This window comes from Malaclemys terrapin, chromosome 3, assembly GCF_027887155.1.
Source record: "Malaclemys terrapin pileata isolate rMalTer1 chromosome 3, rMalTer1.hap1, whole genome shotgun sequence".
Lineage (NCBI taxonomy): Eukaryota > Metazoa > Chordata > Testudines > Emydidae > Malaclemys > Malaclemys terrapin.
Window position 1 is genome coordinate 159123740 of NC_071507.1, and position 25924 is coordinate 159149663.

The 25924-nt window shown below is 40.5% G+C and overlaps 1 protein-coding gene across 5 annotated transcripts in view; it reads right to left on the reverse strand.

The window, feature by feature from the left end:
* LOC128834874 (isoaspartyl peptidase/L-asparaginase-like) overlaps positions 1 to 25924 on the reverse strand; it is a 253892-nt gene that overhangs the window by 23254 nt on the left and 204714 nt on the right. For 4 of the 5 annotated variants that reach the window (XR_008444511.1, XR_008444512.1, XM_054024025.1 and 1 more), the window contains exons 5-7: positions 17501 to 17619; positions 4359 to 4469; positions 2262 to 2324 (exon numbers count right to left, since the gene is read on the reverse strand). Coding sequence is in view for 3 of the 5 variants with exons in the window: in XM_054024025.1 (XP_053880000.1) it covers positions 2262 to 2324; positions 4359 to 4469; positions 17501 to 17619 (293 nt within the window). In the remaining 2 variants the exon portion in view is untranslated. The remainder of the gene's footprint in view (positions 1 to 2261; positions 2325 to 4358; positions 4470 to 17500; positions 17620 to 25924) is intronic. The other variant, XM_054024027.1, reaches the window with a different exon arrangement.

Below are 25924 nucleotides of genomic sequence, written 5' to 3' on the forward strand. Positions count from 1 at the left end.
GACATAATTGGAGCTGTCATGTCATCCTAATGATAGGCCATGAGAGAAAAATGAGGGAAAAAAGACATGACTCAAAATATCATAGCTAAGATGATGATGGATTTCAGTGAAAAATATGCTCTTGCTAATTAAAATAATTTGAAAACTATAATATATGTACATATATGTAAGTGTGTATGGGTAATAAACCCATGTATAGAATTATAATAATTTACATTTTTATACTGTTAGGGAAAAGCCCTATAGAATTTAATAGGGATGAAACCAATAGGAGTCTATAGAAATTTAATAGCATTATATAGAAATTGCTCTAACATTCTATAGAATTAAATAGCTAATAACATTCTTTTAAGGGACTTTTTAAAACCTTCTTAAAAGAAAATTCCATCAGATGCTTAAAATATATATAAATATTATCATGTAATTAAATTCTAGAGGATAGCTCCATAAGACTGGTGTCATTTGGTTTGAAAGACTCCAAAGGAATGAGTGTTATATTTATTACCTGTAGATTTATCCACATACAGCAGAGTTGTAGTACTATTCCCCATTGAGAACATGCATACAGTCACAGTAAATGCTTGGGCATTTTTAGAGAACATCTGTTACTGTTACTTTGTGATGGCTATTACTATTATACTGCAGCAATGCAGTGTTGTAGCCATGCTGGTGCGAGGATATTAGGGAGACAATGTGAAGAAAAAGAGGATCTCTGTATAGCTCATAAGCTTGTCTCTCTCACCAACAGAAGCTGGTCCAATAAACAATATTACCTCATCTACCTTGTGTCTCTAATGCCAGTTAAAATGAACACAAATTATGCAAAAGTATTTTGTCCAAATTTTAGTATTTTACTAAAAGCATCCAAAATTTTGTATTCCAGAGCTCTAACCTTGCAGAATGCTATCATTCTAGAATGCTATGAAAAGTAAAACGTGCTTTTTTTCCGTGTCACAACAGCTGAGCACTGTCAACTCCCATTACCTTCAATGGGAGTTGAGGGCTCTCAGCACCTTGTAAGTCTGGGCCCCAAATGAAGATCTCTGTAATTTCCAACTGTTAACCATGGACACAGTTGTGTAGGCCATGCCCAGGAGAAACTCCTTACTCAGTAAGGGCTGGATGATTGGGTCCCCTGGGGTCAACTTTTCTGACTATTTCTATATAATCACATATGATTTGCCAGATGTAATTTGACACATATCTAGACTTTGTCATACATCCATTTATAACAGACACTTTTTCTTTGTGAGTTCCCTTTCTTTTGAATTAAAAATAAGACTGGAAAGTGTAACCCAGCTGTGTATTTCTTTAGTAAATAAGGAGTCTTCACTAATTTAATTTATTAAACATTTTACAACATAATGGAGGAATATACCCACTGTTTCCTTCTCAAACTGATATTGTAAAGAAGCAAACAAGATTATACAAAGCCGTTAAAAACAAGAACTCATGACATTTAAAATGTATGTACAGATTTCCCAAGAGAAAATAAAAACACATCCAGAAGGAACTCACTTCTAAAGATGAAGTGACACAGAGTTTTATCTAAATGAAGTAAAATCCATGTAGGGGAAATAATACAGCTGCCAGTTACTTCCAACAGAAATTCAAGGTTGGAGAACACAGGATGAGAAGGAGAGCTACCAAAATACCAGCTATTGACCTAGGTCATCCCCTCCTGTGGTAAAACCTGCAGCAGGGGGTTGTAGATAGGAAATCTCTCTTTGCAAAGATCTGTTCACAACATCCTCTCAGGGGTTGGTCATGTGGCTATTCCATAATACATTTAATTTTTCCAAGGGCCTTTCTTTTAAATTATTTTAGATTTATTAGAGCCATTTAATATGCTAGTCTATACTTTTATAGAGAAACAAGAAAAGTATATATGTTGGATTGATGCTTGTTTTTTAATGTGTACAATATGTTTTTTAACATATAAATGAAGTACCATGAGGTTAGCCCAGCTAGAAATGTGTGAACAAATTATTTTTGGTTTACCAGCAGTTCTGAAAAATCAATAACAGGTCAGGTCAAACTGAATCCCAAATATTTTGGAATTCTCAGTTAATTGAAAATGTTAGAAAAGTTTCATTTCAGCTCAAATGAAATGTTTTGTTTCACACAAAATATTTTGTGTCAGGTTTTTTAATAAAAGCAAAGGAAATAAAGGGCTAGATTCATAAAACGAGAGGAGGTGGTAATGCCCCCTCATTCCCCCCGACCTTTGTACCAAATAGCCCAATAGTTAGTACACTCACCTGGGAAGCAAGACACCCAGGCACGAGTCCCTGCTCCAGGGCAGGAATTTGAACCTGGATCTCCTGCAGGCAAAGGAAATGAAGGATTAGATTCACAAAACTGGTCTGGAGTTAGGGACTTGTACCCAAGTCTCCCTGCTATCTGAGTGCCTTAACCACCAGGAGATTGGCTATTCTGAAGTGGGCTGCTCTCAGTCTCTCCTGCCAAAGCAGGTCCACTTCACATAAAGTACTTCAATCATAATTGAATAGGCACAAGAATAATTCTATTGACTGGTGGCTAAGGCATGCACCTGGGAGTGGGGAGACCTATGTTGAAGTCCCAGGTCCAGAGCAGGGATTCAAAGCATTTCAGGTGAGCACCCTAACCACTTGCCTATTGGGTATGAGACCGGCATCATCACCAGTGGTTTTGTGAATGTTTCCCTAGTCTTCTCATAAATCTATCCCAAATAATCAAAATGGTTCATTTTGATAATGTAAAAATGGTTCATTTTGATATCAGAGAAAAACAAAATGTTCAGACCAAAAGCGTTCACCAGAATCAACCCAAATTTGCTAAATGTTTTGGTCAATCCAAATCTGCCTTCTTTGGTAACAAAAAAAGATTAATCCAAAAAAATGTGCCCAGCTCTAATACCAGCTTTCCTGCAATGCAGATACCCAGCTTGAATTCACCTGAAATTGGATCCTCTCTTTCCCATTTACTTTAAAATATGGTAAACAATGCAATAGTCTTGAAGGAATATGCTATTGATAGGAGAGAATAAAATTTATCATTTGGAAAAACAGAGTCTATTAATGTTGTTTTCTTTTTCAGAAGAACTTCATTTCACAGATTCTCAGCAGCTCTCAGAGCACTTGATCAGTTCAAAAACAGGCAAAGTTAATTAATGATTTCAATTTCAAAGCACCTTTGATTAACTGAAGCCAGTACATAGGGAGGCAAACTACTTTTCATTAATGATTCTTTTTATCGTTTCTATTATAAAATGCCTCTAATTGACAGCACATATTTTCAAAACAGCCTGTATTATTAGATTAGAAAACTGACGCTGTTCACATCTGGGTACATGAGCAAAAATAATTAAATTTAATAATAATGAATAAAAAAAACCTTACAGTAATTCATCATGCTACTACTGTAGCATGAGCAGTGAAGTCTGAGTGGGTGCCAAATTAAAAAATGAATCCATAAAAATATGCCAATTACTATAACTGTAATAAAATTCCAATCCCTGTTCAAGTGAATGTGAACCATAATAATCATTCTGAATCTCAGTGGGGCCTTTGGAATTTGCATTTCAAAATTGCCCTCAAACATACAATAGACAAGAGTAGTGCTGTATATTAGCTTTAGAGATCATATACAGCACAACAAGCTAAGTAAAATAGAGGCCCTGACTGATTTAAAAAAAATCTACATGATGCTGCAACTTAGGCCTTGTCTACTCTACAGGGGAAGATCAATCTAAGTTATGCAACTTCAGCTACATGAATAACATAGCTGAAGTCGACGTACTTAGATCTACTTATCGTGGGGTCCATATTATGCGATGTCAACGGGAAATGCTTTCCAGTTGATTCCCCTTGTGCCTCTTATTCAGGTGGAGTACAGGAGTCGACGGGAGAGCGATCAGCGGTCGACCCGCTAAATCGATTGCCGATGCATCGATCGCCGCATGTTGGACCCCCGTAAGTGTAGACAAGTCCTTCGTGTTCCTACATTTATTGTGCTGTTTCCTAAATTTAATCAATGGTCTCAATATACTTTGCAAATTTTTCCCGAAATCATCATTTGTATACTGAAAGCTTCTGAAGGCACATACATATGATTCTGATTATTTAAGCATACTGCATTCTTCTCAGTTTTGTATACAGTGTCATTTGTCAAGCTTAGGAAATAGGGTTAAGAGTAAATAGAGAACTCTGTATGTTTAGAAGTTTTTAAAGTGTCCTCTTACACGTATTGTACTGCAAACTAACTTCCCTTTCAGCAGTTAAGAATCGATTGTTACTTGTTACAGCCAAGAAAAGTATTGTATAAATGTCGTTTAAGCAATGCAGATGCATTCGTCAATGTGAGGATTGTCTTACCTTGTTCCATATGAAAGAGGATAAGCCTTGCAAGGGTGACTTTCATGATGGACTCTCCATGACCAGTTGCAGAGACAGCACCAACAAGGTTGTCAGCATAGCCACCTGAACCTGTTTACAAACAGCATGTAAATTATATGAACCAGTTTAATCTGCTTGGCAATTGCAGCACAAATGTTTGTAAACAAAGCAAATTTACTCTCAGCCACTGTCACGAGAAAAGCTTTGAAATACTTTACATTTATTATTTTGCACTGCCCAGCTCGTAAAATAAAATAGGAACCTACCATCTGAGGCCTACAAACCCTGAAGCAAGCAGACACTTTTGATGGCCAGGTTTCCCACAGCCACTGTACTTCAGTGTGACTCCTTACTTTGGTAAGGACTATTCAGATGAGTCGGGGTTTGAAGGAGTGGGTCCTAAGAGCTGTTAACATTGCAGGAACATCCAAAACAAAATATAAATCTCTTTCAGGGCAACTAGTTCTTTAATGTAAGTGAATTATTCAAATGTGAATTTCACAGGACCCTTCTGACCTCCATTTATCTCTCCAACCCACCCCCAACCCAACCATTTTGGCTGATACTTGTCTCTATTCTTTGGACACTGGTAAGTGAGATAATTTCTCTCACTAATTCCCCATCAGCGTGCACAGTTTGAAAAAGGATAGCAATTACATTTCATGCATATTTCATTCTCAGAACCTATCTGCAGAAGAACATTACAGAAGTAATTAATGTGCTTTGTCGTGGGAGGAGTCAAAGGAAAATGTTCCCCCAGCATCGAAATGTAGTCACAGCTCATTCCATTATTTGGGAGTTCATTGATAAACCTTTCCTACATGTCTGTAGCCAACCATGGACTGTACTGTCAGTGAATTTCAGAAGTGAATTTCACCCTACATGAATAGTGCTTCTCTTTTTCACCATCATGGACAGCAGAAGCCTTGACATCTTTCCTGAATCTGTTCCCTTTCCTCCCCATCCCCTTGCAAAAAAAAAATGTATATCAGCATTCTACTGGCACACCAGTGAGGCAGTCTAGAAATAATTTATGTATTTTTCCCTAAAACAAAGGTTTTCTGCAAACATTTTGCTTTCCTCAGCAGTATGAAAATAGATAGTATGAATGTGTTTTCTGAATATATCATGTAAAGAGAAAAAAGACTTGCATAGGCAACACTGCCACAAGACTCATAAAGTAAATGACTTTTATTATATGAATGGAAGTCTAATCAATGGGACAAATTTATCAGCAGGCCTCACATATACACTCACAAAATTTGCAAGTGCATCCTTTTGCATTCACTAAGACCTGCATTTGTGTGTCTAACATGCATATGCAAATGGAATTCAAGCTGAGCACATATATGCAATGTATCTGGATGTATCTGGAAAATCTATGGGCACATATAGGGAGGCTGGTTGAAAATATGGACTTAAATATTCATTTAATAATTAAAACTATTAAAGAATTTTCATTTAAGGTAAAGGTAATATTAAATTGAAGAGCTTTTCCAACTTACAAGATATATATTTTTAAAAAGCTAAGTTCGTTTCCCCTTGCTTTAAGATGGCTGTGAGATTTCTGGAATACAAATACAAGGCATATCAACTCATTTCATTACTCATTTATATGAAGCTATCTAGTGCTGCTAGCCACTGGAAGTGTTTATGATTTTTCATAATTTATGTAAATCCCCAACTACGATTTTTCCATGTATTATAGATGCAAAATATTTCTTTTCTTTCAAGTAGTCAAAAGGAGTTCTTATTTCCCAAGAAAATGTTGTTATTTTAGCTGCTTGATGGCTTATATGGAATGACATGGTGATATCAGCCCAGTTCAAAATGTCACCATAACAGACAATGTTTTTGCAAATACTTTTGCACATTCTTAGTATGAGATATATAATTATTGCTATTGAAGTCAATAGAACACATGTGAGTAAAGTCAGGCCATATGTAAGTGTTTGAAGGACCAGGGATGTAGTTAGTAACTTTGTTGCCAGTATCAATAGCAAGTCCAAAAACAGAATGAGCAAGCAGACTGAGGTCTTATCTCTTACTGGGTGGCCCCTGAGACAGGGTGGAGAGACTTTGACAAGGAAGTCTGGAGAAACTTGCAGTGAGACTGCCTGTGCTGTATTTCATCTGCAGTTAAAAAGGGCACACTGAGTCTCCAGGGCAGTCAAACTCGCACCTTTCTTAAGCAATATATTCACTCCATTCACTTGAAAATATTACAGAAGAACATGAATTCTGCACTGTTGGAAAGGATGGATTTCTATGATGAGCAGCTTTTTGTAATACCAGGTACTATGCTAGTCAAGGAACCTGATGAGAAGATGATTGTGTGAGTGACTGTAAACTGCAAAATGGTGATGCGCTCTTGACAAGAAAAATGTGAGCAGTAATACATGTCAGAGAAAGCCCTCGAAGCCAAAAGCTGCAGTCTCAGGAGATGTAGGTGAATTGACTGGGAAGGAAAAACTTGACTTTCTTAATCATGGCACCATTTTGACACTAGTTCAGAAAACAAAAGTATCTTAGTAAATGTCTCAATATGCAAAAACAGGGACACTCCCAAACTGTAGGACTTTGGCAGAGAATGGACATAAAAGGGCTCCTAAATGCTAGATACACAGGTCATGAGAGCATGATGAGAGCTGGACAGCTGAGCATCAATCATTATGCTGAAGACCAGACTCTAGGTCAAATCCCGTTACCGATAGTGGGTACGAACACAGTGAATGGCTTTGTAAAACCTTTACTTCGCTAGAATTTATGGATAAGCAGACAAAGGTGTTCTCCTTTGTATAAGGAGCTTAGTTTAAGGCTACATCTATACTATGATCTAGGAGTGTGATTCCCCTGCTCCATACGTGTGGTAGCTCTCATTGAGCTAGCATGAGTATAAATAGCAGTGTAGCTATGGTAGCACAGATTGGAGAAAGTCCAGAGAAGAGCAACAAAAATGATGAAAGGTCTAGAAAACATGACCTACGAGGAAAGATTGAAAAAAATTGGGTTTGTTTAGTCTGGAGAAGAGAAGACTGAGGGTGGTCGTGATAGTCTTCAAGTACATAAAAGGTTGTTATAAAGAGGAGGGTAATAAATTGTTCTGCTTAACTACTGAGGACAGCACAAGAAGTAATGGGCTTAAATTGCAGCAAGGAAGATTTATGTGAGACATTAGGAAAAACTAATCCTAACTGAAGGATAGTTAAGCACTGGCATAAATTACCTCAAGAAGCTGTGGAATCTGTGTCATGATCTAAGACAAACACCTGTCAAGGATGGTCTTGATAGTACTTAGTCCTGCCTCAATGCAGACGACTGGACTAGATGACCTATCGAGGTTCCTTCTAGTCCTAATTTCTATGATTCTATAGTAGCAACAGAGGCATAGCTTAGTTGTACTGAGTATGTACTCATCAGTGTCATGCATGTTTGCGTTTCGCATGGCGAAGGCATGCATCTGCTGCCACCACCGATGCTACCCTGGCTACACTGCTATTTATTTTCATGCTACCTCAATGATAGCTACCATGACTATATGTTTGCATAGGCGCTGACTCCATGGGTGCTCCGGGGCTGGAGCACCCACAGAAAAAAAAATAGTGGGTGCTCAGTACCACCGGCAACCCTGCGGATAAGCACCTCCCTTTCCCCCACAGCACCTTCCACCCGCCATCGGCCCCGCCAATCAGCTCTTCTCCCTCCCTCCCAGCACCTCCTGCCCACTGCAATCAGCTGTTCAGTGGTGGGCAGGAGGTGCGGGGCATGGGTGCCAGGTTTATATAATTTTTGGTTGTGCCCTGAACGGAGCCATCCCATCCATAGGATGGACTGGGGCAACCACCCCGGGCCCCGGGCTTTGGGGGGGCCCACACTTCAGGGGGACACAGGGTCCAGGGCAGCCTGAGGGGTTAGTGGGAGGCCTGGTGCAGGCAGTAGCAAGCGACCCGGCCGCAACCCACCCCTGCTTTGCCCCCTTCCCAGCCCCATTCCACCCCTTCGCCCAAGCCCCCCAGGCTGCCCTGGACCCTGCATCCCCCTCAAGTGAGGGGCCCCCCAAAGCGCAGTAAGTCCAAACATCGGTGGAGCCGGGCCCACATTCCTAAATATTGGTGGAGCACAGATACCACAGGCCCATATAACTCGCTGCCTATGGTGCTGGGGGGCAGGAGTAGGAGTAGGGGCAGGAAGAGGCGGGGGAGGGGTGGAATGGGATGGGGAGGGTGGGGGCGGGAAGAGGCAGGGCAATGGCGGGAGTGGGAGTTGGGGGAAGGAGTGGAATGGTGTGGCGACGACAGAGGAAAGGAAACAGAACGCCAGGTCTGTGGTAGCCAGAAAGCCTTAAAAGCTTCAAGCCGAAAAACCTCCCAGGAAAACTTTCCTGGGGTTTTTATTCTTTCTACCTCTCTGCTTACAACACTTCTAACTGGTTACATTCTTGCGCATAGGGAAAGCATACAGTGTACAACATGAGATAGCAAACCCATATCTTGTGCACGTGAAAGCCAGCTGCGAGGGAGACAAACAGGCCAGCCAAGAAGTTTCCCAAAACACAGACGCTGGGCTGAAGGCCACTCCTGCCTTGTAGCCATGGAAACAGTGTGCCGTAACCATGGGCTGGCAATTTGGGAGCTATGCATTCCTACAGAATGGGGGCAGGACCTGGGGTGGAACAGGGATCGAGCACCCTCTGGGAACTGAAGAAGTCAGTGCCAATGCGCTTCACCACCCTCCTAGTGAAATAGTTTTTTCTTAATATCCAGCCTAGACCTCCCCCACTGCAACTTGAGACCATTGCTCCTTGTTCTGTCATCTGCCACCACTGAGAACAACCTAGCTCCATCCTCTTTGGAATCCCCCCCCCCATCAGGTAGTTGAAGGCTACTATCAAATCCCCCCTCACTCTTCTCTTCTGCAGACTAAATAAGCCCAGTTCCCTCAGCCTCTCCTCATGTGCCCCAGCCTCATAATCATTTTTGTTGCCCTCCCCTGGACTCTCTCCAATTTGTCCACATCCTTTCTGTAGTGGGCGGCCCAAAACTGCATGCAATACTCCAGATGTGACCTCACCAGTCCCGAATAGAGGGGAATAATCACTTCCTTCAATCTGCTGGCGATGGTCCTACTAATACAGCCCAATATGCCATTAGCCTTCTTGGCAACAAGGGCACACTGCTGACTCATATCCAGATTTTCATCCACTGAAATCCCCAGGTCCTTTTTTGCAGAACTGCTGCTTAGCCAGTCGGTCCCCAGCCTGTAGCAATGCCTGGGATTCTTCCATCCTAAGTTCAGGACTCTGCACTTGTCCTTGTTGAACCTCATCAGATTTTTTTTAGCCCAATCCCCCAATTTGTCTAGGTCACTCTGGACCCTATCGCTACCCAGATGTCTCTTGGGTGGGTTGCTCTTGACTCCAAGGAGAGGTGGGGCCATAGCACAGAGGAGAGAGTTGTGAAGGAGGCAAGCTTATGCAGTTATAGCTAGGGTCCTGTATTGCTTTAATCTAGCTCTGAAAATCATCCCTATACAGATGGTCAGCCCTAGGCCTGTGGGAGTTAATTGGATGCAGAGGCCTTTTGTTGGCCCTTTGCACAGAGGTAAATTTCACCCTCCATGTAGAATACAATTCCCTGTTCACAGATGGCATTTTAGGGATAAGTAGTTAATTAGAAAGCTGAAACTTTCTCCTGAATTCTTACTTGATGATCAAAAGTCTGATTCTATAAGGTTAAGGGAACATAATGGATATTAACTTATTCAAATAAACTACAAGAAAACTTAAGAAGCTCTGAATTTAAGTTTGACCAGAACACAAACAGGAAACATTTCTTCTCCTGTGAAACTATCATTTAAAGTTTGCAGTGTTGTTGCAGCCATGTTGGTGCCAGGATATGAGAAAGACAAGGTGGGTGAGGAAATACCTTTTATCGGACCAACTTCTGTTCATCAGACAAGCTTTCAAGCTCCACAGAGCTCTTCTTCAGAACTCGAAAATGTGTCTCTTTCATCAACAGAAATAGGTCCAATCAAAAATATTATGTCACCCACCTGGTCTCTCATCAATCATTAATACCTTAAAGTGGTCAGAGCCTTGGTTTTACATCACATTCAAAAGAACATCATGCTCCCTAACACTACATATAGATATTGTTCTATACCTCACTGAATCAGACCTAAGGGAACCACTAAAATCACTTAAAGCATCTGGATCAGGGATCAGCAACCTTTGGCACCCAGCCCATCAGGGAAAACCCCTAGGGGGCTGGGCTGGTTTATATACTGCAGTGTCCTCAGGTTCGGCTGATCGCAGCTCCCACTGGCTGCGATTTGCTGTCTCAAGCCAATGAGGGCTGCGGGAAGCAGTGTGGGCTGAGGGATGTGCTAGCCGCCTTTCCCGCAGCCCCCATTGGCCTGGGATGGCGAACCATGGCCAGTGGGTTGCCCATCCATGATTCTGGATAGTTCCAAGTCTCCTTTACAAATATCAGATCTAATCCTGTTTAGCTTATGTGGTCTGACAAAATTATCAAGTTTCCATTTGTCATATGTGCCATTGTCAGCAGTGACATCTGTGATCAATGAGGGAGATACCTGTTTTACATTTATGAATATTATATGATCATTATTCTTTGATTGTTACTGTATTGCTGGCTATTATCTACCAAGGGTTTAAGTCCTGCAAGGACTAGCTGTACTTACGTTTAGAAAACGTTCTATGATTTCAGAAATGTGCTATTGTCAATACTAGAGCTGAGCAAATAATTGAATTTTCTGTTTTATGGCTGAACAGAAGAGTCCGAAAAACCTGATTTCCTTTTTTGGGGTGGGGGGGGGAAGGGTGTGTCTCAAAATGAAGTATTTACAGTTCAGTTTGAAAATGCTGAAATGAACCTTTATGACTTTTCCTAAAAAAATTCTGACAAAAGTATTTACTGAATTTGACTCAAATTTTTGAATAGTTTTGGTCATGCCAAAGTCGCATCTTTTGTCAAATAAACTACTAAACGGAAAAATTTCACCTAGCTCTAGTCAGTACTCAGTCAGACAATCCAGGTGTCATTACCTCTGAAGTTTCACCTCCACTCAACTCTGGCTAGTCATGCCAGGGGAGTGGGAACATACTGATGGGACATTAAAACAGAGTCTGGTTCTGATAAAAGTAACCTGATAGACAGAGAAGAGACTCTGGGAGAAACAGAGAGGGATTGTGGAGAAACATAAGCTGATTCTCTGATTCTGAAGTGGTGTCTGAGCTAAGCTAAAGACTAATTAACCTAGGAAGGAAAGGTTAAGTTTAGGTACAACAGAATGTGTTTGGGTTTCTATTGTTTTAACAGTTTCTCTCTGCTTGTTAAATGTCTATGAACCACTAAGTCATTCTTGTTTTTGAAGAAGTGCTGATCTGATAAAAATACATGGGCCAGGCAAGATTTTCAGAGGAGCTCAGCTCCCACCCATCTAGACACCCAACTGAAGTGGTTAGATTTTCAAATATGCTCAGCAGACAGTAGCTCCCCTTTTAAACAATGGGAGGTACCGCATGCTGAGCAGTTTTGTAAATATGACCATTTCATTTGGGTGTCTAGAGGACAGCTGAGCTCTTCTGAAAATGTGGGCATACAGGAACAAGTTTCATGATCATATGGTTTGGGAGTGATCAGGGCCTATTAATGCTATGTTTAGAATTATAGAAACAAAAGTATATTTATTGTTTCCACATTAAATATATCATACATTAAATTGCTGGACTAAATTATTAATATCCATTTTGTCATCATTATCCCCTGCCAAATATATTTATATTCTCTCTTTCTTTCACACACACACACACACACACACACCAACGCGCGCACACACACCAATGCGCGCACACACACACACACATTTTTTCATTACTGTTTTATTGTCAGTGTGGCATTTGTTTATATTTTTGCACTGCATCCTTTTAACGTGAGTTCTTCTTAAGATGAATTTCACCCTAATGCAGGGGGCCAAAACTGTGACCCAGACACAAGTTAAAGGCCATGTTAAGGAAGGGCTCAAGTGATTCAGAGGGCCTTGTGTGGGTCCTCTGCACTAGGGGAATTTCACCCATTTGGAACATATTCAGCTCCTAGCATCCTGCTCAAGTAGGTAGGCTTGGCACTTGGCAGATGTATGGGGTTCTGAGAAGAAATCCTACCTCAGGTTGTGGAGCCATGCAAGGCTCAACACCAAATAGGGGTGTCTGCCCAAATCTAGCCACCCCTCCTTTCTTCAGTGTAACATGGCCATAAAAGAGTAGGCTAGATTTGACCAATATTTCAAGGAGTATTTACTACATAACTGTAGAACAGGGGAACATACGCCAAATTTTCATTTATGAAAATTGCTTAATGTTTTTCTGGGCCCATCAGTGGTTATCCTAGGTATATATTTTGTTCTCTTATCATAAAATGCGAACACTGCATAGTTATAAAATGTAGAAAACAACACAATAGGCATATCTGAAGATCTTGCACTGTTTTAACTCTTTTTCTCCCAATAACTATCTTCCATTACTATCTCTGACTGTTTTACTTTCTAAGTTAAATTTAGGGACAGGAGCTCGTCATTTTTACTGGTGTGTTAAGTTGACACACTCACTGATAGTGTTATAAAATAATAAGAATAGCAAAATGATAGGTAAGTGGAACACACCTTTGCTAAATAATAATGCTATTTCTATAGGCCTCCTCTGATGGAGATTTACTTCTGCCTTACAGGCCAGATCCAAAGGTCATTCTAAATATAAAAAATAAAAATAATGAATTAATGGAGATATCCTATCTCCTAGAACTGGAAGGGACCTTGAGGTCATCAAGTCTAGCCCTCTGCCTTCACTCGCAGGACCAAGTACTGATTTTACCCAAAACCCCTAAGTGGCCCCCTCAAGGATTGAGCTCACAACCCTAGGTTTAGGAGGCTAATGCACAAACCACTGAGCTAGCCCTCCCCTCCAGTCTAGGCTGTGGCAAGCCTCTCAGTGACTTTGATGGTCTTTCAATTGGGGCTTTTGTGCAGAAGTTACAGCAATACTTCACTCTGCTGCTGGGAGACATAGTTTTGAATGTCTTGTGCCTCATTTCTTCATAGTGACTCTTCTGCCATTACAAACCAACAGGAGCCCTGTATTATGATTTCTATAGTTCTCTAGCTGAGTTTTGTGCTTTAAAAATAACATTTTTTCTCCCTAAAATTTCTAAGCATTATTTGCAGTTTCCTTTGGGATGGAACTTTTGGTTTTGGCTATATTTTTTTCCTTAAATTATGAGACCCTTTCAGGCAGTTCTGCTTCATCTGACTTCTTCCCCAACTGCTGTACCTCTGGCCTTTCCCTCCCTTGGCCCAGCAAGCATCTTTTTTATTCTTTATCCCTTTGTGTGCCTTTTAAAACTATTTCTGTACTTGTCTTGCAGTTGTATATTTTCAGCTAGTAAATGCTCTTCCAAGATATACCTTTGTGACTGGCAAAACAATTCCTTCCAAAGCAGTCCCCTGGAAATCAAATGTCAGCCTGATCATTTCTATAGTGGACATAAAAATCTTGACTGACATATGGCCCAGGAAAGAAAAACCTAGAAATCAAGCTTTTGAGACTATCAACTTTGAAATTTCATTCCAATTAGTCCAATTTGTCAAGAAATTCTGATAGATATTTGAATGCCTTAGAGTGGATGGATTTTTCTAGTCTGTTTTTCACACAGTACAGGCCACCGTTATTTGTCTTTTCAAAAATGTAATGAAAGAGAATCCAAGCTTTCCCGCTCGTACGTATGCATATACATTTATCACTGCTACACTTATAGCTCAGGGAATTGTGCATCACAGTTACTTTAGAACCCTTGTTGTCCCCTTTGAGTTCACCCTCAGCTGACAAACCTGGCTCCCTGCACCTCTCTCTGGGTGAAACCAAGTGGTACAATCCCTCTCAGACTGGATCTCTGGGTTGCAGCCCCCGTTTCCCAATCATGTTTACCCAAGAGGTCCAACTGATTTTGGCACTGGTAAGCCTTTTGCTCTGGGAGCCTGCGACAATGACTGATTAGTGACACAAAAAACAGCTTCTTTAAAACAAAGGTAGGTAGCACACAGCTCAGAAGTCTAACACAAAGAATCCCACACACATCCTCTTACCTAGATATTAATCTTTCCTCACAAGGATTTGAAAGTTCCTGTCTGCTGAGCTAAGCCCTGTCTCTGGCTGGGAGAAGCAGACTGTCCTGCGTGCAGCATGCTCTCGCTGTTGTGTATCTCAGTCAATCTGTGTGTAAGCCTCAGTGTGCTGACAACCACCTCCTGCATTTTGACTGCCAGTTTGTGTTGCAGCCCTATGCTCTGTCATGGCGTCTAGATGGCCAATTGTCGGTCAAAGGGTCACATCGGTGTCGTGTGCAGCACCTTGGTGTCGTGTGCAACACATTGGGGCCGTGTGACCATTCTTGAACCTTCCGTCTGGTCAATTGTAGGTCACATTGGTACCGTGTGCTACAATTCCAGCGTGCTGGGTGCATAAGCTTAGCGTGCCGGGTGCAGAGTCTGTTTACGTAGAGGGCACCAGCTCGGAGCCTGGTTGGTGTAGGAGCGGGGAACCAATTAGATGCTAGCACGTGCAAGGTCTTCGAACAAAACTATGTCCCTCGCCTAAATCAGCAGGAGTGTCCGCCTGTTAGCTGGAAGGCCTGATCACCCTTTCAGCCAGGATCTCCCCTGGATTTAGCCGGCTCGTGTCGTGTCATCTCGGATTACATCTCATCATGTCCCTGGTGTCTGTACTGCTGGTCAGCTGCACCTGGAGTGTGGTATGTATATATTACTTTTTGTAGATATTCTGTTTGTTAGGCCTTTTTTCTTTATTACTTGGTACCAAATCTCATGTGTAGTGTATAGAGGACGAATTGTTACAATTCACTCAGTTTTGTATGTTTGTTCTGGTTTGTCAGTAAATAGTTGGTTGTAGATTATCTGATTCCTTGTTGTTAAGTCTACATAGACTGTTTTATATTACTGCCCTGATGATATTTTTGGTTGGTTACTTGTTCCTATTTCAATTGAATTTGTATTGTTAGTTGGTAAAGGTGCTCCTCCCCAGCCCAAGTTGTGATTCATCCTCCATTAATAAACGGCCACCTGTTTTGAATTACAATCTGCCTCTGTTTCAATTTTCCTCTTCCACTTGAATCCTCATTCGAACCTGTATTGGTCTTGGACAGTTTGCTGTGGTTTTATACAAATATGATGATGATTTAATAGAACTAAAAATGTAACATTAAAAATAGACGTCTGAATTTGCATCACATTTAGTGGTTTCAGAAGTGAGATAACAAAAAGGTATTACCCTACTCTCAAAAAGAACAAGAGTACTTGTGGCACCTTAGAGACTAACAAATTTATTAGAGCATAAGCTTTCGTGGACTACAGCCCACTTCTTCAGTTTTTGAAAACACTTATTCTTTCTTCTTACACAGTAACAATTGCAGTAGACCTTCTACGATCTTAGTCAATATATAGTTTTAGTTAACTATGCACTACAGTTCGCTTCCTCTAAGCCACCATGCCAAACATCAAAATACACTAAAACAACTGAGAACATAAGAATGGCCATAATGGGTTAGACCAAAGGTCCAGCTAGCCCAGTATCCTGTCTTCTGACAGTGACCAATGCCAGGTGCTTCAAAGGGAATGAACAGAACAGGAAATCATTGAGTGATCCATCCCTTGTCGTCCGTTCCCAGCTTTTGGAAAACAGAGGCTAGGGACACCATCCCTGCCCCTCCTGGCTAATAGCCATTATGGACCTATCCTCCATGAATTTATCTAGTTCTTTTTTGAACCTTGTTATAGCCTTGGCCTTCACAACATAGAATCATAGAAAATTAGGGTTGGAAGAGACCTCAGGAGGTCATCTAGTCTAAGCCCCTGCTCAAAGCAGGACCAACCCTTTGGCAAAGAGTTCCACAGGTTGACTGTATGTTGTGTGAAGAAATACTTCCTTTTGTTTGTTTTAAACCCGCTGCCTGTTAATTTCATTTGGTGACCCCTAGTTCTTGTGTTATGAGAAGGAGTAAATAACACTTCCTTATTTACTTTCTCCACACCAGTCAAGATTTTATAGACCTGTATCATATCCCTCCTCAGTCGTCTCATTTCCAAGCTAAAAAGTCCCAGTCTTATTAATCTCTCTTCACATGGAAGCTGTTCCATACCCTTAATGATTTTTGTTGCCCTTCTCTGTACCGTTTCCAATTCCAATATATGTTTTTTTGAGATGGGGCAACCATGTCTGCACACAGTATTCAATATGTGGGCGTACCATAGGTTTCTATAGAGTAGTAACAAACCTCAAAGATTCATTATTCCCCTGTAGCAACCCAACAAAATACTCAGAGTGGTATTGCCATCCCCTTTCTGTTACTCAGCCTCTTCCCCATCAGCCGTAATTTATTGTGATCCCCTAAATACATTCATCCCAGAACACATTGATATGCTAACTTGCTAGTGGAAATATTATTTGAATCTGTTAAACAACTGAATTTTAAACACCATTGTACAGGTGAACAATTTTAAACCAGAGGTGTCAGTTGCTGAAAGAGGGTGCTCTGTTCACACTCTGAGTAAAATTTCCATATGAAGTACATTCCTTGTATTTCAAGGGGATACAAACTTTCTCTTTCACATCTGGTAAGGTCTCCAGGTCTAATCCCTCACTGCTGTAAATGTGTATTTGAATAAATATTCAGTCTGGATATACAAATGTTTAAAAGCATGATCTGTTCTGCTCACTGTGGCCCAGATTCTTTGCTGTAACTAGCTTGCACTGGGCATAGCAGATAAAGGAAGACATGCCAGAGCCAATTACAGCTCTCTATCTCTCTTTCTGCCCTGCCCTGGGTGCAAATTAGAGAAGCCTGGAGCTGAGCTCACTGTCAGCAATGAGCAAATAATAAATTATAACTAATAAAAGTGCCACCACAATTTTAATCATTATGTCTATACCTTCCCTTAACCAGTTCGCTTTCCCATCAGCATTTATGCTCATGTGTTCCAAAAGTGTCTGAATATTTTTGATTCTTTGCTAAATGTTCTAAATCTTTTCATACCTATGACTGGGGTGTCACCAACACGTCCAACCATTTTATTTGTGATGCCTCCAGTTGAAGTTGCACAAGCCATGTTACCTTCACAGTCTATAGCAACTGCACCCACTGTGTCATGAACCCTAAAACACAGAGAAAACAATAATGTAACTCCAAGCTGAACAGCTGCATTGCTAGAAGCACCACCACACAATAACCATTTAGCACATAAAAATAACACTTAGTACCTAAACAGAGCTTTTCATCTTCAAAGGGCTGTACAAACATTAACTAATTAATCCTCACAATGTGCCTAGGAGGCAGGTAAATAATATTAGCTCCTTTTTGTTCCCAAATGCAAAGACTATACTTGATTTGCACAAGCTAAAGACAGAGTCAGTGTCAGAGTGTAGATTATAATTTTAGGAATACCTGGAAAGCTGTCTCATACACAGTTTACTAGACCACTGGGCACAACAGAGATAGGAGGCTAGCTCCCTATTTTGCTATATGCACAATTTCAGGGGGTTTGGACTCAAAGCGATATTAACCAAATATTTATACAAAATATTTATGTAAAAAATAGGTATAAAACATATTTATAAAATGTATTTAATAAATTTAAATTTAATAAAATGTACAATGTTAATTAAAACTAATAAAAAAATAAAATATAATAAGGGAGGGGGTCTCTGATAATATCAGGATAAGTTATTGCTCTTACCTACAAACATATTCATGCTTTTCTAATTAACAAGTGTTCCATGATTATTTTCCTGCCTAATTGTCAGTAGTAACTATGCTTTAGTGAGATGGATATACTACTTCTTGAATTAGCACAATATCCCTCCTAACCAAATTGTCACTCACAACTACTTTCCACTTCTATGGTGTCTTTCATAAAACGATCTCAAAGCATTCACAAACATTAAGCCTCACAACTATACTATATGTGACATACATCAACTGTGTGTCAAGACAGGATACCTCATGTGGAGTATTGACAAGACAGTACTCCTTTGAGCTTTTCTGCCTGTAGTTAAAACAAAAATGCCATCATTAACAAAGGTGAGAGCTGAATTAATTTGCAAAAATTAAGTGATAGCTGTCCCTCAGTGCTGTCCTTTTACACTATGCCAACAGACTTTCTTGGGTTTTGTTCTACTTTCTATGCTAGTTGTACACAAAATTCAGCAATCTCTATGCATACTCAATCCAAATTGAAATTGTTCTGTATGATACAACACTAGTAAATGTGGATTACCATTCTGGCAGTGAGGGGATGAGAGAGATATACTATGTCAGTGGTTCTCAAACTTTTTTTTCGCGGACCACTTGAAAATTGCTGAGGTTCTTGACGGACCACTTAATGATCTTTACAAATATTGTTTGTACCATTAGCTAACTATTGTAAAAAGTGCTATATTAAAAAAAAACCCTTAATAATAATTAAAAATAAATAAAAGCTACAAATAAAAGCTCACAACTCATATTTTAATATCAGAGTCTTATCTTTGTAATGCAATGGATGTGCCCTCTCTCTCCCGCCACAGCAGCCCCCAAGCTGGGGCTGAGAAGGAGGGGGGGTCTCTCCTTGGCAGCCGCAGCCCTGGAGCTGGGGAAAATTGCCTCTTTCTCTGGCTGCCGCAGCCTTGCACATTCCAAATTCTGCCCACCCCCTCTTTTCACCCCACTGCTCCCTCCCATTCCCCCACAAGTCCACTACTTCACCTTACATGTGCGTCTTCTCAGGGGCCAGGCACCTAATTAGTGGAGCCACAGCTGTATTAGGTGGATGGCCCTTCATTCTCTTGTCTGCGGCTGCCCACACGTGCACCTTAGAGGGAACTATCTGCGGACCATCTGAATGGACCTCACGGACCACTGGTGTTTAAACCAGAGTTTAAAAACCTCTGTACTATATTATCATGAGATCTTCATTCTATGTTGATTTGCTACAAAACCCATAGTGCAATTTCCTAAGAAATGTGTGAAGTCTTTTGAGCAGACACCTTTTCCATAGCAAAATACATTAATCTAATTCATTTTTTAGAAAACAAAAGCATATTTAATGACTGTCCAAAGGATCAAGCTCCAGCGACATACATTAACGTTGTTATTATAATGATGTGACATTTATATCCAGCACTTTCTGCAAATCAGGAGGCTGTAAAGTATCCCATCTTAGGCACTCAAAACTTGAGACACCCAAAATGACTAGTCACTTTTGAAAATTTAGACCTTAAGGTACAATCACTAGAGCCCAATCCAATGCTCAATGAAGTTAATGGAAAGACTCCCATTGACTTCAATGGCCATGAGATCAGACCTAATACAAAGCCTACTGAAATCAGTGGAAGTCTTGAGTAAGGATCTGGGGCAAGGATCTTCCTGGTGCAAGTGCTGGAGAAACCAACTAGGGGCAGAGCTCTTCCTGACCTGCTGCTTACAAACAGGGAAGAATTAGTAGGGGAAGCAAAAGTGGATTGGAACCTGGGAGGCAGTGACCATGAGATGGTCGAGTTCAGGATCCTGACACAAGGAAGAAAGGAGAGCAGCAGAATACGGACCCTGGACTTCAGAAAAGCAGACTTTGACTCCCTCAGGGAACTGATGGGCAGGATCCCCTGGGAGAATAAAATGAAGGGGAAACGAGTCCAGGAGAGCTGGCTGTATTTTAAAGAATCCTTATTGAGGTTGCAGGAACAAACCATCCCGATGTGTAGAAAGAATAGTAAATATGGCAGGCGACCAACTTGGCTTAACAGTGAAATCCTTGCTGATCTTAAACACAAAAAAGGTTACAAGAAGCAGACGATTGGACAAATGACCAGGGAGGAGTATAAAAATATTGCTCAGGCATGCAGGAATGAAATCAGGATGGCCAAATCACACTTGGAGTTGCAGCTAGCAAGGGATGTTAAGAGTAACAAGAAGAGTTTCTACAGGTATGTTAGCAACAAGAAGAACGTCAGGGAAAGTGCAGGCCCCGTACTGAATGGGGGAGGCAACCTAGTGACAGAGGATGTGGAAAAAGCTAATATACTCAATGCTTTTTTTGCCTCTGTCTTCACGAATAAGGTCAGCTCCCAGCCTACTGCACTGGGCAACACAGTATGGGGAGGAGGTGACCAGCCCTCTGTGGAGAAAGAAGTAGTTCATGACTATTTAGAAAAGCTGGATGTGCACAAGTCCATGGGGCCGGATGCACTGCAAAAGGGTGCAAAAGGAATTGGTGGATATCATTGCAGAGCCATTGGCCATTATCTCTGAAAACTCATGGCTATCAGGGGAGGTCCCTGATGACTGAAAAAAGGCTAATGTAGTGCCCATCTTTAAAAAAGGGAAGAAGGAGGATCCAGGAAACTACAGGCCAGTCAGCCTTACCTAAGTCCCTGGAAAAATCATGGAGCAGGTCCTCAAGGAATCAATTTTGAAGCACTTTGAGGAGAGGAAAGTGATCAAGAATAGTCAGCATGGATTCTCCAAGGGCAAGTCATGCCTGACTAACCTAATTGCCTTCTATGATGAGATAACTGGCTCTGTGGATGAGGGGAAAGCAGTGGACATGTTATTCCTTGACTTTAGCAAAGCTTTTGATACAGTCTCCCACAATATTCTTGCCAGCAAGTTAAAGAAGTATGGGCTGAATGAATGGATTACAAGGTGGATATAAAGCTGGATAGATCGTCAGGCTCAATGGGTAGTGATAAATGGCTCCATGTCTAGTTGGCAGCCGGTATCAAGCGGAGTGCCCCAGAGGTCGGTCCTGGGGCCGGTTTTGTTCAATATCTTCTTTAATGATCTGGAGATGGCGTGGATTGCACTCTCAGCAAGTTTGCAGACATTAAACTGGGAGGAGTGGTAGATACGCTGGGGGGTAGGGACAGGATACAGAGGGATCTAGACAAATTAGAGGATTGGGCATAAGAAATGTGATGAGGTTCAACAAGGACAAGTGCAGAGTCCTGCACTTAGGTTGGAAGAATCCCATGCACTGCTACAGACTAGGGACCAAGTGGCTAGACAGCAGTTCTGCAGAAAAGGACCTAGGAGTTACAGTGGATGAGAAGCTGGATATGAGTCAACAGTGTGCCCTTTTTGCCAAGAAGGCTAACGGCATTTTGGGCTGTATAAGTAGGAGCACTGCCAGCAGATCAAGGGACGTGATCATTCCCCTCTATTCACCATTGGTGAGGCCTCATCTGGAGTACTGTGTCCAGTTTTGGGCCCCACACTACAAGAAGGATGTGGAAAATTGGAAAGAGTACAGCAGAGGACAACAAAAATGACTAGGGAGATGGAGCACATGACTCATGAGGAGAGGCTGAGGGAACTGGGATTATTTAGTCTGCAGAAGAGAAGAATGAGGGGGGATTTGATAGCTGGTTTCAACTACCTGAAAGTGGGTTCCAAAGAAGATGGATCTAGACAGTTCTCAGTGATAGCAGATGACAGAACAAGGAGTAATGGTCTCAAGTTGCAGTGGGGGAGGTTTAGGTTGGATATTAGGAAAATCTTTTTCACTAGGAGGGTGGTGAAGCACTGGAATGGATTACCTAGGGAGGTGGTGGAATCTCCTTCCTTAGAGGTTTTTAAGGTCAGGCTTGACAAAGCTCTGGCTGGGATGATTTAGTTGGGGATTGGGCCTGCTTTGAGCAGGGGGTTGGACTAGATGACCTCTTAAGGTCCCTGATATTCTATGAGTCTATGATCTGTGTGCTGGAACCTGCACTCTTATAAAATGGTGAACCCCAACACTCACTGATATCCATGAGGGCTGAGTGCAGTCAGCTAGGGTGACCAGCTGTCCCGGTTTTATAGGAACAATCCCAATATTTGGGGCTTTGTCTTATATAGGTGCCTATTCTCCCTTCCCCCCCCCCCCGCATCCCATCCAGATTTTTCACATGTGTTGTCTGGTCACCTTACACTCAGCATTTTCCAGACTCTAGCCCTATAGAAAGAAGAAGGTTGCAGCTGTTTTTCTTTGCTGTGACCTTTTCTAGATGATTACACTAAATTTTAGATGTGAAATACTGAAGTAAATAGGTTTCTAGCTGACTGACCAGCTCCATATTCATTCTCTTTCTAAAATATGTGGGCAGCAAGGGATCCTGGTGTTTTATTCTTCTTATGTAGGATACTGAATAGTCATTTTAAGCCAGTAAAGTGTGTCCAGATATTATGATGATGGGTAACTTATAAATATTTTTAATAACAGTAAAATATAATAATAATTTTTCAAATCCATTATTATTCAATAATACTTTTCAATTATATGTACATTTTTAAAGCAAACCATACTCTTCTAATCTCCAGTTGTATCTTGCTACACTGATACATTAAATTTATAATTAAAAATGAAAATGATCATTACAGGAAAGAAATTGTTTGCAGAGAGGTGTTAAAATTGATTTTTGTTAGGGAAGCACACCAAACACATGCTAATAAAGCAGTCACACTGGGATTTGATGCAAGTTGTGCAATTGGCACATTTAAAGATTAGCTCCCCTCCTCCACAAATAACCCCCTTGAGTTGATTTTAATTGCAAATTGACATCATTAAAAAGATGTGACCTTACCAGGCTCCTGATTCAGATCACGCATACTTTATATGAAATTTCATATTACTGCTAATGCATTACAAATGATTACCTTGTTCAACTTCTCAGAGGTTAAACAGACTTTTTCTTATACTCCACAAAGAAAAATAAACACAATGTAGACCTGTTTTTGAGAGGGAAATGTGTTTTGACATTCTCTTCCCAATTCTCCCTACCAGCACGCAGCTTTTTAATGGAAATTACTGCCTTGCAAATCTGATGTGAAATAGAAATTAGTATATGAAATACAAAGGTTCTCATCACCCTTGCTATTGCATCGGGCTTTTGAGCACATATTAATATAGACAATGGCCCTGGTCACTGGCTGCAGCTAAAGAGCATACAAGTCAACTCAAAGAGTCACAGGCAAATTTGGCTTTACTCCACCTTTGAACTCTTCTGACCCTGGGCCATATGTATGCCAGACTGGTTCCAAGTTGTCCTTGCAGGCTGCTCTAAGCAATGTTGGTTGCTAATTGCAATGACTACTGTTAGATCAACTAGACATTGCTGGAGTCAGGCCCCCCTTTTCCACAGCAACAGCTCCTATGTTAATCACAGGAAGAGGAGATGGTGTAGTCACCATTAGATCAATTCAATGTCCTCAGAGGATCCCTCTACACAGGAGTGATCCTTCCCTTCCCAGTGATATCAGTTATAGGGTAACTTTGCATCCGTGGAGAGAAGCAAAGTGGCCCTGACACAGGGAAGAATCTATGCCACTAACTTGATTCTAAGGAATATAGTCATTTCTGCAATGTTTATTTATATTTGTATATACTGTATACCCAATTATATAAACTTGAATATAAAAATATTGTACAATAAATATTAATTTATATAGCAAATTATTTATAATATTTTATGATGTTCCTGGCTTCAATAGGGCAATCTCTGTTTGTGCTTACAAGAGTTGTGCATTTGCAGCCTGGTACATCAAATTAGGATATATTCTTAAGCATGAAAATGACTTCCATAGAGAAGGCTGCGAATGAGCTGTGAAAGCAGAGAGGACTGGGAGCTTTTAAATTAAACAGATTCGGAGGCAACAAAGAAACTCATGTAGTCTACACTGACAGAAGCTAAAAATATAATTTTTATGACACTTTTCAATAAAGCTTTCAAAAATACACACTTTGTACAACCAAATGATCACTTAGAGTGGAATGATTTGTATCCTTTTTGAATTAAAATGAGCACCCAATTGATTTGTGCTTGTTGTTTGCATTCTGCCTTTCTCTGCAGTCATTCCATATCAGCTCAGCTAAAAGCCCAGACTAGAAGATAACTATGTGCTCCTTGATTCTGTACCAAGTGTAAATTTAATTTTTTTAAAAACACATTCCTGGCTATTAAAACTAGTGTTTTGTGAAAATTACATTATTAGTTCCTTAGCCTTAACAGAGAAATAGCTTTTTGCCACCTGACTAAACAGTTGACATTTTGAAAGGCAAGTGCTATGCTATGTCATAAATAACATCTTTAGGTCAGGACAATACTATTCAAATCAAAGCAAAAGGGTTGAACAAAAAAAAAAAATCACCTCAATTCAAGGACAAAATAAAAGACAGTTGACTAGAAAAATCTTTCCACAGCTTGTGTTAGCGATAGGGTCTTCAGGGGAAGATTTGTCTGCACCAAGGAGGATCAAATCACCTGTCAGGTTTCTGAAGGGACACATCAATCAGATTTGACATGTTGCTGATTGCTCCATTAAATCACCACTTTGGTCTTGATTTGTCTCATCAGGTCAGATGATTTTTTTTTAAAGGCTTCAGATGGTAAACTGCTTTTCAAATTTTCTGATTGAAGCCTCTTCAAATAAATCTGTGTTTTGCATTGAACTAACCTAATGGACCATAAAGCTCCATCCTAATAACAAGATATTTTAGAGTAGACACTGCACTCCTGTGAGGCATGCCAAGTAAGGGACTGTGGGATTGGGGCGGGGGCAGGTTTATTAAAAGCTATCTTGCATGTTTGAGGAAAAACGTTATTTTTCACAGGTTTACTGTTAGCAGTTAGGTCAGAGGAAACAAAAACAAAAAACAAAACAAAACAAAAACCAATCTCTGGAGAGTCCTGGGGCTTCCAATATGCAGTAATTCCCCTCTCACAAAGTAGTTTTCTGTGGCTTTGAGCTGTATATCACATTACTTCATTGCATTCATGGATCATCTATTAATATTTTGTACATGCACTCAGAGTTTTGGGTTTATGAATTTTTAATAACTCTAAATAAATGAATATATTAAATTACCAATACTTTATATATTTTGTGCCTCATTCTGTATAGGCATGGCATATGCTTTATATTACACCATTCCTGAACCAATGTTGGCGCTCAGGACAGAAATTAGTCTTTTTCATTCCTCTCTGTCATTTGCTGTTGCTTTCTTCTGCTCAGTGGTGCTGAGATCAACTGTTCTGCCCTCCCTACTAAGGGTTCTTCTTAAGGTTTCTTTTGGATGCTCTTGTTTTCTCACACCAGTTGGTTTCCACTCAACAGCATCATGTGGGAATCTGTGTATTGTACATGCCCCAAATATGTCCAGTGCTTCCTTCTGTTTCTGGTGGAAATGATTTGCTGGTTGGTGATCTCTCAGAATTTTTTTCGGTAATGAAGTCTTTCAAACAAATGATCATAAATTTTCATAAGCACTGGTTTTCGAAGGCATCTATTTCTTTGTCTAACATCTTAGTAGATCTCCAGATCTCACACCCATATGTTAGCACTGAGATTACATTTGAATTGAAAATTCTCAGTTTTGTTCCAATTCTGATTGTTCCGAGTATCTTTGATTTCCATACATTATTAAGTTTAGTAAATGCTGTTGATGCC